At 46.2% G+C, this 14,162-nt stretch overlaps 1 protein-coding gene across 9 annotated transcripts in view; it reads left to right on the top strand.

Moving 5' to 3' along the window:
- Nucleotides 1–14,162, top strand: part of PIGL (phosphatidylinositol glycan anchor biosynthesis class L) — a 99,979-nt gene that overhangs the window by 46,983 nt on the left and 38,834 nt on the right. For 8 of the 9 annotated variants that reach the window (XM_032431802.1, XM_032431794.1, XM_032431799.1 and 5 more), the window contains exon 3: nucleotides 11,968–12,058. In XM_032431802.1, the coding sequence (XP_032287693.1) occupies nucleotides 11,968–12,058 (91 nt within the window). Of the gene's footprint in view, nucleotides 1–5,746; nucleotides 5,977–11,967; nucleotides 12,059–14,162 lie in introns of all 9 variants that reach the window. The other variant, XR_004302645.1, reaches the window with a different exon arrangement.

Below are 14,162 nucleotides of genomic sequence, written 5' to 3'. Positions count from 1 at the left end.
GGAGAGGGTTGGTACAGATAGATTAACCATGATCGCCTAGAGAACATGGGCTGGTTTTCAATCCCCAATACTTTGGAGCAGAGTTTGTTAACCTTTGAGTGATGTATGGGTCTTTTTTTTTTTTCCTCCTAATTTTCTGTTCATGTTTAGCTTATGTACAGTATTGGGTCCTCTTTTTTTTTTTTTTTTAAGATTTATTTATTTATTTATTTTAGAGAGAGAGAGCACACAAGGGGGAGGGGCAGAGGGAGAAGGAGAGAGAAACCCAAGCAGACTGTGCCAAGTGCGGGACTGGACACGGGGCTCAATCCCATGACCCCAAGATCACAACTCAAGCTGAAACCAAGAGTCGGATGCCTAATCAACTGAACCACCCAGGTGCCCCTTGAGTCCTCTTTAAAAGAAAAAAAAGCTTTGAGAATTCTCACACGTGTAAACACATGTGCTAAAGTCACATGAACACATCTGCTTTGTTGTCAATGAAATAAGCACAAAAATTGTTTAGATTGTTATCTAAGCAAAAATATATTTTTGTAAGAACTCATGGACCCCTGAGAATTTAGCCACAGACTCCCAGGGATTTGTAGACCTCAACTGGAAAACATTGCTGCAGAACCATGGTTATTTTGAACTCACTTTGCAAGCTAAATTTTGACATGTCATAGATGCTAATTCTAGGAGCATTCCACCTTGCCCAAGAAAAGTCTGATTATTTTTTAATTGCTCTGAAAGCATATCAACTGCTTTTATATTTCAGAGACTGGGTACCAGCGGTTATTAATAAATGAATGCCATCCATCCCTGAGAATGTGTATATTGCTATCTACAAAGCCAAATAGAACATTCATAATAAGACTATCTCCAGGCCAGCATAGCAAGTGTGTCCTTATATATACTTCCAAGTTACTACAGCAAATAGAATCAACCCAAATGGGAATAATCTTGAAGTGATTTGGATTCTTTCTTGCATGCTTTCCTTATAAATCCTCAGCCTAGTAGCTGTGTATATTTCCTACTGCAATATTTAATGTTTCGTTCTTTGCCCAGCAGCTAAGAAATACTAACTTTCGAAGGATTTGGATGCTGATATTGGCGAATTTTTATAAGATTGGCCAAAGGAGAAGGGAGAGGAAAAAGGGGATCCATAACAGAATTTTCAATGGCAAGAGGGAGATAAAGCCTAGGTCAAGTTCAGAAGAAACAGCTGGTATTCAGGTACACCAATGGTGATGCCCATTGTTACATCTTCTGTGTGATAAGAAGTGAGCAAACCAGGGGCGCCTGGGTGGCTCAGTTGGTTAAGCGACTGCCTTCAGCTCAGGCCATGATCCTGGAGTCCCTGGATCGAGTCCCGCATCGGGCTCCCTGCTCGGCAGGGAGTCTGCTTCTCCCTCTGACCCTCCCCCCTCTCATGTGCTCTCTCTCTCATTCTCTCTCTGTCAAATAAATAAATAAAATCTTTAAAAAAAAAAAAAGAAGTGAGCAAACCACAGGTGAACTAGAGCCATGAAAACCTTCAGACACTCATTCTCAGAAATGCTGATAATGATCAGAAGGAGGAAGGAACAGGTGTCCACAGAGCACCGATAAGATGGGGTCGACCAGTGGGCCAAGACTGTACTGTAGTGGTGGACTGCCCTGATCTGGACACCACTTCTTTTCTAGGAGAATTTGCCCTTGAGAAGCCATCTGAACAACAGCCAATAGGGTCTTCCTGGGAAATGTCACATACCTCCAATTCCCCTCAGCCTTGCCTGCCCACAGTCCCCTGAAAAGCCTCCCTTGTTCTGGGTGTGAGGGGAACTGCAAAGGGTCCCTTGGCTTGGATTCCTCTGAGCCCCCAATCACCAGGCTCTCAGAGAGTGCAGGAAAGAGATAGAATCCATATTGTTATTCTTTACAACTCTAGAAAAGCCCAAGTTTAGGAAGGAGTTGGCAGAGTAGAATGCTGAATTAGAGAAGATAATTGGCCTGGGTTTTGTTTCACCAGACAGTTGAAACTATTATGGAAAATATCTATTTCTATGTAGCCTAAATACCCTTACCTAGACAGCTTGAAAACAGAACCATTTTACCTCCCAAACATACTGAGTCAGTGTTAGTTTCAAAAAAGGCCCTAGACTGACTTTTTTTTAAAGATTTATTTATTTTATAGAGAGAGAGCACGAGCAGGAGAGGGAGAGAGAATCTCAAGCAGACTGCACTGAGCGTGGAGCCCAACTCAGGGTTCGATCTTACGACCCTGGGATCACAAGCCAAAACCAAGATCAGACACTTAACTGACTGCACCACCCAGGTGCCCCTAGACTGACTCTTTCTAAGGCTAACAGGACTGTTCACACAGCTACTCAAGTCCCTAATTCTTCCATTCTCTGGTTAATGGATCAGTAATACCATTTGGGAGGAAGGTATTCTTCCTCAAACTACCACTCTTACTAAGAGCAATCTTAGGGAATCCAGAGTGTTCATTTAGTTGTTGAAAGGGTCAATGCAAATTGCAGCTTCTGCAGATATCCTGATGTTTACCCTTAGCAGGAAGCTGAGCAAGTTGCCCACGCTGGTCCTGGGACTCAGCCCCATTATGGGCCCACCAACGTTGAATAGTACATAATGCCTACCTTGGAAACTATGTGTGAGGAGCAAGATCTTTCACTCAAGACTTAGCCATTCTTAGAAGAGATATTATTATTCTATCTTTTTTTTTTTTTTTAAGATTTTATTTATTTATTTGAGACAGAGAGAATGAGAGAGAGAGAGCACATGAGATGGGGGAGGGTCAGAGGGAGAAGCAGGCTCCCCGCCGAGCAGGGAGCCCGATGCGGGACTCGATCCAGGGACTCCAGGATCATGACCTGAGCCGAAGGCAGTCGCCCAACAAACTGAGCCACCCAGGCGCCCTTATTACTCTATCTTAAACAATTGAACGATGAGATTTTGTAAAAATTATAAATCACTGATGATACTGAAGCTCTTAGAGAACCATTATGAAGATAACGATTATTATTAGTACTGTTGAATTAGAGTAGGAATCCACATCAGTGCCATCAGAATCCACTGACAAAGCTTCAAGCCTTATGTCATAGGTCACCTCCTAGGCTGTCAGGTGGCCTCAGGACGCCCCGCAGGTCAGTCACGGCCGTGGAGTCCTTACTTCAGAGACCCTCCATGGTTCAGTTGCTCTTGGTCAGCCATTTAACTCACTACGGGCTGTAGCAGAGTATGCTCCTCAAAACTGAGGTGAGAACTGCCTAACCCAGTTAAAACCAATAACTTTTGCTCCCTGTTTGATCGATCCCTCTTCTGCAGCCATAAACTGCCCCGTTCTCTTACTCATACCTCCTTTTGTCCTTTCTCTGTCATTTTGCCCTTCTACCAGCCCTGGTGATTTCTTTGCCTCCATCTTCAAACATCCTCGAGATCGTAAAACACCCTTCTCCAGACTGCCTTTCCCCTAGGCTTCCTTTCTCTCACTCACTGTCTTATCGCTCTCAGACTTCATGAAAGAAGTTTCTGGTCCTACTTTCCCACCGCCCTCTGTCCTCTGCCCTTGTAGTTTAGCGTCTGCCCCACACACACACTTCACTAGCGCTGCTTTCAGAAACCCACTAATGATTTCTCAAGGGGTAAAATCCAATGGCCTTTTCTTCAGACTCATCTTGCTCGAGTTCTTGGCAGCTCTGGTCCAGTTAGCTGCTCTGCTCCCTCACTAAATCTCTCTCCCAACTTCTCTTTTACTGAACTGTCTTCATCTTACACACCCTGTCCTTCCCACCCCGTCCCTACCCAAGAGTTTTTTAAGCAACGGCTCTTGCAAATCCCAGGATAGTTTCTCCCTGGTCACAACTTCTTTATGAGAATTTTCTTTTTTAATATGCTCTTTGAATTTTGATGATCTTAAAACAAGCCAAACAAGTAAGCATCCCTTGGATGAGTTTTATAACCGAGTACCACCAATCTCAAAGCCCATTCGGGCACTTTGGATGGTTACACCAGGTGATCGCTAAATGAAATGACAGCATTTGACTGTGATGCAGTGTTTCTAAAACTGGAGTACCTCATGGTTTGAAACCGGAGTCATCTTTGATGTGACTTTCTTCTTTGTTCGTACCATCTAATTAGCTGCTAAATCTGGCAAAGTCTTACTCGGTAAAAGCCGTTGGCTCTTTGCTCTTTTTCATTCCCATGACCACTTCCTTTGGACTGGACTGAGATTGTAGTCATCTAGCCATCCTACGCTCCCCCAAGTTATTCCTCAGTGTTTCCTGGTGAATTTCCTAACGCATACCAGATCTGGCCACTTGCTACCGAAACTTCTCCGTGACTTCTCCCTATACGCCAGTCTTCCGTAAGGTGACAGGGACCCTAGGATTCCCCCTGCTAAACGGAACTTCCTATCCTCAAATCCGAGCCCTGCATTTATCCTGCACACCTCAGCTCACACGTTTTTTCTCTGTCTGGGATTTGGCTCCATCCCAGGACCCTGAGATCGTGACCTGAGCTGAAACCAAGAATCAGCCACTCAACGACTGAGCCACCCAGATACCCCTTCATGAAACTATTTTTGATCCTTACCATAGAACCTTTTATTTTCCCTCTCTGAGCCCCCACAGCAATTTGTTTGCTTTTTTTTTTTTAATTAACATGTAATGTATTATTTGTTTCAGGGATACTGTTTGACTTTTCTTATAGCGCTTTTTACGTCTTGGATTTCATTATTTGAATGCTTATCTGATCTGCCCACTTGCCTCCCTTCTGTCATCCTTTATGTACCGTGCCTGAAGGCTCAGTGGAACCTAAATGATAATGTACCATTTCTGCCTTCAAAGCTTTCCCAGGGCTCCCCAGTTGCCCTCTTATTACAAGCAAGGGCCTGGGTGGCCCAGAGGAATCCAAGGCCCTGCCCTCTGGCTTTCTGTCTTGTCTGGTTTCCTGGCCTATGACAGTGTTCGAGAAGCTGGCCAAAATCACAGATGAACCCTTTCTCTGAGGTGACTCTAATTTTGATTCTTTTAAAAACAGCAATGAGGCAGAAATTTCCTCTTTCCTACTTCCTCTTTCTTCTCTATTCAAAATAATACCACACAGCCTTCTGCTTAGGAGAGTCCTCTGCCTTCATATATCCAAGAATACTTACAAACCCAATTCCCACCACCACTCTCTTCTTTGGCAGGGGTTGGGGAAGAGGAAAGGAGGGGTTTGGATACTGGTTATCTGCCTCTTAAACCACTTCTTTGGGGGCTGGAAGGGGCAAGCCGAACTCTGTGACCCCTCTGAAGTGAGTTCAGTGAGCAGGTTCTTCTCTGGCTTTCCGTAGCCACATTAGACAACAAATGGGCAATTTCTCGACAGACATTTCTCACAAGAGCTTTACAAGATTTGCTTACTTTATTTGTGGCGGTAATATGAGGGGCATGTGCGCCCAGGGGCAGTGTAACCATTTTCAGTACAATACCTAACAGTCATGATCTGGGAATCCCTTTTGTGTCCTCTGAGAAAGGAAAACTGCATGTGATGGGTTGGTTTGGGGCTTTAAGCCTTTTGTGGACTAAGGTCTTTGGGGACATTTGGTCTTTGTCAGGGCTCCAACTGCTTGAGGATGGGGGCCCTTGTCAGTGCACACTTAATAAAAATGGACTGATTTTTTTGTTGTTGTTTACCCCTTTTTTCAGTCTCTTTTTCTCAGACTTTTCCTGTCTCCTTGGTCTCATTTCCCCCCTGTGTTTGTTTTCCTCTCTGTTTATCTTAGGCTAGTCATTGGTGATCCTGAGACACCCCAGAAGCTGCCTGGCCCAGCTTTTAGAATGTCACCCCTCCAACCTCCCTTCAGCATAGTTGCAATTCCTTTGCACTCCCGCGGCCTCTTCTTGCCTCCAGCAGCCCCCCTCCAGCTTGGCCTCAGGACAGGAGACCTCCCAGAACGGCCCATTGGGGGCGATATTTGCAGCCCGAGGCCTCCTGGGACAGCACGGGCCCCAGGTAATCTTCCAGGCTCTTCCTGGGCCTCAGCGCGAGCCACTGAACTTGAATGACCTTTGCTCACTTTGCATGACAAAGGAAGTAATTGAGTTTAGAAATGTGCCGGAGGTGGCGGGGGGGGGGGGGGGGGGGGGGGGGGGAAGGGGCGGGCTGATCCTTCCAGCTCCCGGCCCCATACCAGCCGCAAGACCAAATAAGGGTGTGTGAAGCACCTCCATCTGTGTTCAAGTTCAGAGTGCAGTGTGCAAAAGTGGGGCTCGGTTTTCAGAGAGATAAGCTATTACCCAACCCTGGCGGAGTTCCAGCAGCAGGGACTCTGGGTAGCAATGCTGGTTTTGGGGGGAGGGAAGACCTGGGCCGTCGGGTTTTCCCAGCCTGGAGCCAGGAGGGGAGGCTGAGGCTCTCCTTCCCGGAGCCTTCTGACTGCAGGAATGACAGCCCACAGATTCTCAGAGCCTTTCCATGACTCTCTTGACACGGCTGTAAGGAGTGCCAGCCAGGGTGAGTCATTAGAATGTGTAGGAAAGGTCAGAGTTTGAGGCTGTTCGGCCAGGAGGAAAACAAACATTATTTTTCTGAACCCGCACAGGCTGAGAGGCCCGGCTTGTTTACTGAACACTGAGGTCTAGGGCAGGGCTAAGTTTGTGGCATTTTCCAGCGGTCATAACGCCGTGTTTGCTAAACACACTCCAAGGAAGGGGTCGTGAGGCCGAAAGATTGGCAAAAGCTGGCTTTCTCTGTTGCGTGTGATAGCGTCCCAAACACAGATCTCATTCTCCTCCGGGGCCTTCTGAGCCCCCCAGAGGCTCCTCATCTCCATGCGCTGCTTCATGTGCTCCAGCAACCCTTGACAGATGGCCGTGCCCTGAGCAAGCTACCCAGGCCGGCTTCCTGCCCTCCTGCCCTGCCCCTGCCCTGCCCCTGCCCTCGCCTTCCCCCTGCAAATCCCTTGTCATCCCACAGCAGCCCAAACCTCACCCCCACTAGGCTCAGCCCTAAAGTACTGGAGAGTTAGCACCTATGGAGATAAATACTTCTGCCTTTTTCCTCCTGGACGGACAGTGCTAAGATGCTTTTCATACAACTTTTCAGACAGCCCTGCGGGAACCCACAGCCAAGGTCCGTACGTAAGGCCATCCTTGTGTTGGCTCTCCCACTGTCGCTGCCTCCCTCTGTCTGTCACTCACTCCTACTCCCGGGGATCACACAATCCCCAGTCAAGTCCCTGCTTAGGCCTTCGTCCTAGGCTCTGCTTCCTGGGGACCTAGGCTGGATATCCGGAGACCCGAACACTTTCAGAGCCCTTTATATAGAGTTCCTCACCGATACGTTGTATTTTCAAAACTCAGTTCCTCTAAATACATTTCTTTTCCTCTTTCATAGGAGTCTCATTCTTTCAGGCTGAGAAGTCAGAAGCAAAATTAAAGTTTAATAACTTGAGGGTTGTTTTTGTTTTTTTTTTTTCCTGTTTCGCATTAACATTCCTTACCTTGGGTGTATCTACGCTTTCTCTGCTTTTGCTTTGAACCTGCCCCAAAACTCTGTGTTATCTTTAGCATTTTTCATGAGCCACACTTCAGGAAGTTGGAGAAACTGCTCCCTGGTGGCAGAACCACAGAACTGCAGACTCTTTCCCTCATAATTGCAGTGAAAGTGATCTTTTAGGCTTCTTCAATTATTTCCTTGGAAGAATATCTAGAAAGATAAGGTCAAAGGGCATAGGTAATCACGTATGGCCAAACTGCCTTCTCATTGAGATGCAGCAACTGAAACTCTTGCCAACAGGGTTGAACAGGATAGAACAGCGTCCCGGTACAGGAACTGCTGTCCTGCACCCAGACGTCCTGCTTTCATTTCACATTTCTTGGATTCTTTCTTTTTTTTGGTTTTCTTAAAGATTTTATTTATTTATTTGACAGAGAGCGAGAGAGAGAGACAGCAAGAGAGGGAACACAAGCAGGGGGAGTGGGAGAGGGAGAAGCAGGCTTCCCAACGAGCAGGGAGCCCAACGGGTCTCCATCCCAGGACTCTGAGATCATGACCTGAGCCGAAGGCAAAAGCTTAACGACTGAGCCACCCAGGCGCCCCTCTTGGATTCTTTCTGAAAAATCAGAAGAATATATGTTGGCAGCTTACATGTCTGGCTTTCAAAGTGCCTGTTTTATTCCAACAATCAGACCTTTTTCATGTTTTATGCAGTCCTCAGACTTCTCTATGAACAACCCTGAAAGTTCCATCTTTATTCCCAGATCCCCATTGCTGGCTTCTTAGTGGGGAAGCACCACCTGACTGGTGTGAGATGTAGATGGAAAGAGTGGTCCCTAAATTAGAAAGTCTAGGGACAAGATGCGACTTGCGGGCCAGTTCGGTTCCTCAGCTTTACCACTTCTGAGCTGAGAGGGCTCGACAGACTGCAGTTCTCCCGAAGGGGGAGAGAGGCACCCCAACGAAGGGCAATCCTGGTTTTCCTCCTCATCCGTTCCTCAGAGTTGTCATCTCGGCTGTCCTTGGGCGAACCCTGGCCAGAAACTTGGTGTCAGTTCACCATATCCCTCTGTTTCTGCCAGAGTTACTCAGCTTCACGTCTCAGCAAACTTCCCCAAGCGCGCCAGCCTCTGAGAGATTTCCAGACTCATTAAGTTCTCAGGAGAAACCCCAAAGGATTTTGCTAATAATTAAAGGAAGTTCCTGGGAGTTCTAAGCACCATAACTTTATTACCATTCCTGGTGGAGCTGGACAGGTCTGGATTTGGGGGAAGGAAGAAGCAGCAAAGGAGCTGCTATTTAGAACAGCTGTGTTTTGGGCGCCTGGGTGGCTCCATCAGTTAAATATCTGCTTTCCGCTCAGGTCATGAGTCCTGCATCGGGCAGGAGCCTGCTTCTCCCTCTGCTGGCTGCTCTCTAGCTCTCTCTCTGACAAATAAGTAAGTAGAATCTTTGGGGGGGAAAAAAAAAATAGGATACCTGTGTTTTGCCAAGCAATCTGTCACAGGTTCACATTTGCAACAGTTAGGGAGAGCGATCCCCGGCGTAAAGATTGACTCTTGTTTGAGACTTGACTTCTGTTTTCATATTGGCCTTGAATTACATAACCGGATTTTCAAGGTGAAAGTCTTGATGATAGATGTATTCTGTGACATTCCCGGTCAGCCAGTCCCCTGAGCACCTATATATCTACATGTGGAACTCGATGGTTCTCTCCTGACCCACTCTTTCCAACTGTAAAAGGAAGTAAATGAACCCAACTTTTAGGGGGTTCACAGGGATAAGAAAGTAGGTATAAAAGCACCTGAGATTTTTAGGAAGAATGGAGTTCTTGCTATGAGTTATAGTTATGAGTCTTTCCTTTCTGCCTATAAAATGCACAGATCTCTCCCTCTCCTTTTTAAAAACCCTCCCCTGGGGCTCCTGGCTGACTCAGTCAGTGGAGCACGAGACTCTTGATTTCAGGGTCATGAGTTCAAGCGCCATGTTGGCTGTAAAGATTACTTAAAAACAAAACAAAACACTCCCTTAACACTGGACTTCTTGTGAGTTAACACACTTGCCACGTACTCTTCATAGCAGGTTCTTAAGAGAGAGAAATCTATTCATGTTCACTTCACCTTTGACTCAGAAATTACATTTCTATAATTTTATCCGAAGGGAATATTGAGAGATGCATACAAAAAGGTATGTATAGGGGCACCTGGCTGGCTCAGTCCGTAGAGCCTGAGACTCTTAATCCCACAATATTAACGGACGGGACAAAGAAAAATGGGACAAAGGTCGTTCACCAACTGTCTCTTCAAGGAAGGGTCTAACGGCTGACTTACTTCTGTTTACATTCTGCCAGCGTGTTTATCCAAGGGAATTGTTCATCTATCAGAGAAGAAAGGAACTGCGAATGTTATTACTTGGACTCGAGACTTGAGTTGATGAGGGTTGAATTTTGGGCAAAGAACAACTCAGATAGTTGGTCTGAAAGAGTCATTTTTCCATCTGTTTGAAGGTTCCCAGGGTCCAATTTTATATGTCCCTGTCTGGAGGGGAGGTGATCCTACCGGGATGCCTTGCTCCTATACGCAATTCATACATTTTTTGGTGCCTAATCTGTTTTATAAAGTTGCTATCTTCCAAACCTCTCACTCGTGTGTTCCAACCCCCAAGGCTGGTATAGCCGTCTTTGGCTCAGCCAAACAGAGGCTACTTCTGTCAACCAGTTCCTTGCCTTATTATGATTGTGAGAAAGCCATTTTTACTGTGAGGAATGTGAGGAAGCTCATTTACTTATTGTTTACTTAAATAAATTGTTCTTTGATTTGGATTGTACCCAGTTCCACATGAGAAATAGAAGAGCGAGACACAGGTCTCTTCTCATATTTTGACATTAGGTCAGGGAGACACACAAAGCAATAGAAAATAAGAGAAATGCTGTATCTAATCAGATGCTAAGAGGGGTGTTCCAGGCCACAGTTGATAGAAAAGTTCAGTACGACTCCTAAATGTAAGGAAGGTTGATAGTAAAGAATTTGGCTTTGCCCAAAGAGAGATCTGGCTTTTGCCCTTGGGCTTCTGCGAAGTAATCTGTGTCAAACCTAAGAGCAGTATCTTTGGGGTTTTCGGGCCAGGGCTTTGGGCCATACAGGGTCAGCCCACCTGGAGGCTGAGGTCAACCACATGGACAGTCAATCAATCATGCCTAAGCAGTGGAGCCCCAATAAAAACTCTGCACACCGAAGCTACAGCGAGTTTCCCCAGTTTGCAGTACTCCCTGCATGTTGTCACACATCACTGCTGGCAGAATAACACGTCCTGACTCCCCAGGGAGAGGACGACAGACCGTTCACATTCAGAACCCTCTCAGACTCTGCCCTATGCATCTCTTCCTTTGGCTGATTTAATCTGTATCCTTTCCCTGGAAAAAACTATAATTGTAGGGATGCCTGGGTGGCTCAGTTGGTTAAGCATCTGCCTTTGGCTCAGGTCATGATCCCAAGGTCCTGGGATCAAGCCCTGCATCGGGCCCCCTGCTCAGCGGGAGCCTGCTTCTCCCTCTGCCCCTCACCCTGCTCGTGCTCTCTCTCTCTCTCATTCTCTGTCAAATAAATAAATAAAATCTTTTAAAAAGAGAGAGAGAGAGGTGGGTATCTATTTTTAAGACTATGAATGGGGCGCCTGGCTGGCTCAGTCAGTGGAGCGTGCAACTCTTGATCTCGGGGTCATGGGTTTGAGCCCCACTTTGGGGGTCAGAGATTACATTTTAAAAATTCAATAAATAAATAAACAAATAAAAAGACTATCAATAATATCCTCAAATTGAGGTCAAATTGAGGCTTTGGCCCCATATTAGGTGCTGCCATAGATCAATGCACAAAAAAGAGACGTAAGAGGTCTAGATAGGTCTAAGGCGTGGCCCAGTGGAGACACAGATAAGGTGCAGATCTCTGCTCCTGAGACCAGCCCCACTGTGCTGCAGCCCCGTTGGAGGGAGGATGTGGCTGGCTCCCTAGGGCTAGAACATCTTGACTCTGCAGTCAGAAAGCCCGGGTTCAAATCCACCTCCAACAACCTTGCAAGCAGGCTACCTAACGTCGTCTGTAGAGGCTCCTTCACCAGATGTTCATGAGGTTAAATGAAGCAACGAGTACAGCTTTGTACTTTTTATTAAATCGCTGTTGCTATTATTCTTGTAAAGATACATATCATCCTGCGGTGTGTCCACATTTGTTCGTAACCCATACGTCTCCCCAGCTTCAGATCAAAGCCTTGTCTCTTCGGTGTCTGTCTCCTCCCCTCAGCAGCGAGCACAAAGCTCCAAAAGTGTGTTGTGTGGAGGTGTGCACTGGTTTCTAGTTGTGTCACGTTTCTAAGTCTTACCTCTTTAACTGAAATCTGGATCCTTAAGGGTGCCCCCCACCCCATAAAATTCCTATCACGGGTCAGACACACACCTACCAGAGCTTAGGGAGAAGTTCACACCTGATTAGAAAAGGTGTTTCTTCCTTCCAGGGACTTCCCAGATGACCCAGATGTGCAGTGGGACACAGAGCATGCGGCTAGCATCCTTCTCCAGCACGTAGACGCGAACGGCATCAACCTGGTAAGCGGACACCCCCTGAATGCAAAGCTGGGGATCCCGGTCACACCTTTACCTGTGGCTGCCCTCCCCTAGACTCTCTTTTAAACCTACAGAGGGGGGCGCCTGGGTGGCTCAGTCAGTTAAGCGTCTGCCTTCGGCTCAGGTCATGATCCCAGAGTCCCTACTAGGCAGGGAGCCTGCTTCTCCCTCTCCTTCTGCCCCTCCACCCAACTCATGCTCTCTGTCACTCACTCACTCTCAAATAAATAAATAAAATCTTTTTAAAAATAAAAATAAAAAAGGGACGCCTGGGTGGTTCAACTGGTTAAGCATCCGCCTTTGGCTCAGGTCATGATCCCAGGGTCCTGGGTTTGCGTCCCGCATTGGGCTCCTTGCTCAATGGGGAGCCTGCTTCTCCCCCTCCCTCTGCTGCTTCCCCTGCTTGTGTGCACTCTCTCTCTCTCTCTGATAGATAGATACATAGATGATAGATAGATAGATAGATAGTTAGATAGATAGATAGATAGACAGATAGATAGACAGATAGATAAAATTTAAAAATAAACCCACAAAGGACCAAACACACCTTTTGTGAGACTGTGTAACCAAACTGTCAGGCTCAGGTGGAGGCAGGGGTTTTTTTCCAAACTGTCCTCTTTAACCATCCCCAACCCCAACCTCTGTCCTGCCATCTAAAAACTCAGGGCCCCAGGAGCCCGAACTATACTCCTATTTATACAGAACTTCACCTTTTACCAAGCATTTTCATATTTAGGGGACCATTTCAACTTTAAGAGGCAGATGTTACTATAATTTTCATTTGACATTGAGGAAACTCAGGTTTCCAGAAGCTGAGAAGCTTGCCCGAGGTCAGCAAGGGGTGAAGCTAGGATTTTAAGCCTCAATTTCTCACTCCAGAAAACACAAGGATATATTCACATGCACTGCTGGGAGAACATTTTAGTCACAGATAGAGCAATGGCTGAGATTCATATTTACTTGCAGAGGTGAGCCAGGGTGGGAGCCCCCATCTCAGCTCTACTGGGACCCTCTGGACCGGGCCTTGCCAGTGGTCAATATTAAGGCAGCTGAGAAGGCTTACTGTCCACCTCTAAAATGATAATAATAGGGGTGCCTGGGTGGCTCAGTCGTTAAGCGTCTGCCTTCGGCTCAGGTCGTGATCCCAGGGTCCTGGGATCGAGCCCCGCATCAGGCTCCCTGCTCCATGGGAAGCCTGCTTCTCCCTCTCCCACTCCCCCTGCTTGTGTTCCCTCTCTCGCTGTGCCTCTCTGTCAAATAAATAAATAAAATCTTTAAAAAAAAATAAATAATAAATAAATAAATAAAATGATAATAATACTCCTTCATGGGTTAATGCCTAAAATTCTACCACTTAAAGCCCTAAGCTTTTGGTTTATGTTTTGATGAGTTCTGCTGGCACAGAAACAGTGCTAAATTCACTGAGTAAAATGATTTATTAGACCTTTTTTTTTTTAAGATTTTTTTTTTTTTTTTAAGTAATCTCTACAGCCAACGTGGAGCTTGAAATTACATCTCTGAGATCAAGAGTCACATGCTTACCGACTGAGCCAGCCCGGTTGCCCCTATTAGACCTTTCCTAAGAGCAGATTTTCGGTGACATATTGGTCAGACTGTTCCTGGTTTTTTTTTTTTTTTTTTTTTTGCGGCTTTTTTTGTGTTTTTTTTTTTTTCTTTCCTTCCTTCTTTTTTTTTTTTTTTTTTTTTTTTTGGTGTTCACATATTTTTACTTATTTATTTATTTATTTTTAAAGATTTTATTTCTTTCACAGAGAGAGAGACAGCGGGAGAGGGAACACAAGCAGGGAGAGTGGGAGAGGGAGAGGGAGAAGCAGGCTCCCTGCTGAGCGGGGAGCCAGATGAGGGGGCTCAAGCCCCCAGGACCTTGGGATCGTGACCTGAGCCGAAGGCAGACACTTAACCGACTGAGCCACCCAGGCACCCCTATTTTTATTTAATTATGTTTACTGAAGACCGTCTTGTTTTCTCATGACAGAAACACAACTGAAACTTAGCCCACACAGGCCAAAAGGGACACCTAAGGGTCTCCCTCGGATTCACATAAAGGCAGAGATGCAGGTGGGCC

Source organism: Phoca vitulina, unplaced genomic scaffold (assembly GCF_004348235.1).
Source record: "Phoca vitulina isolate PV1807 unplaced genomic scaffold, GSC_HSeal_1.0 scaffold47, whole genome shotgun sequence".
NCBI classification, from domain to species: domain Eukaryota; kingdom Metazoa; phylum Chordata; class Mammalia; order Carnivora; family Phocidae; genus Phoca; species Phoca vitulina.
This window is presented reverse-complemented; position numbering and strand designations above follow the sequence as displayed.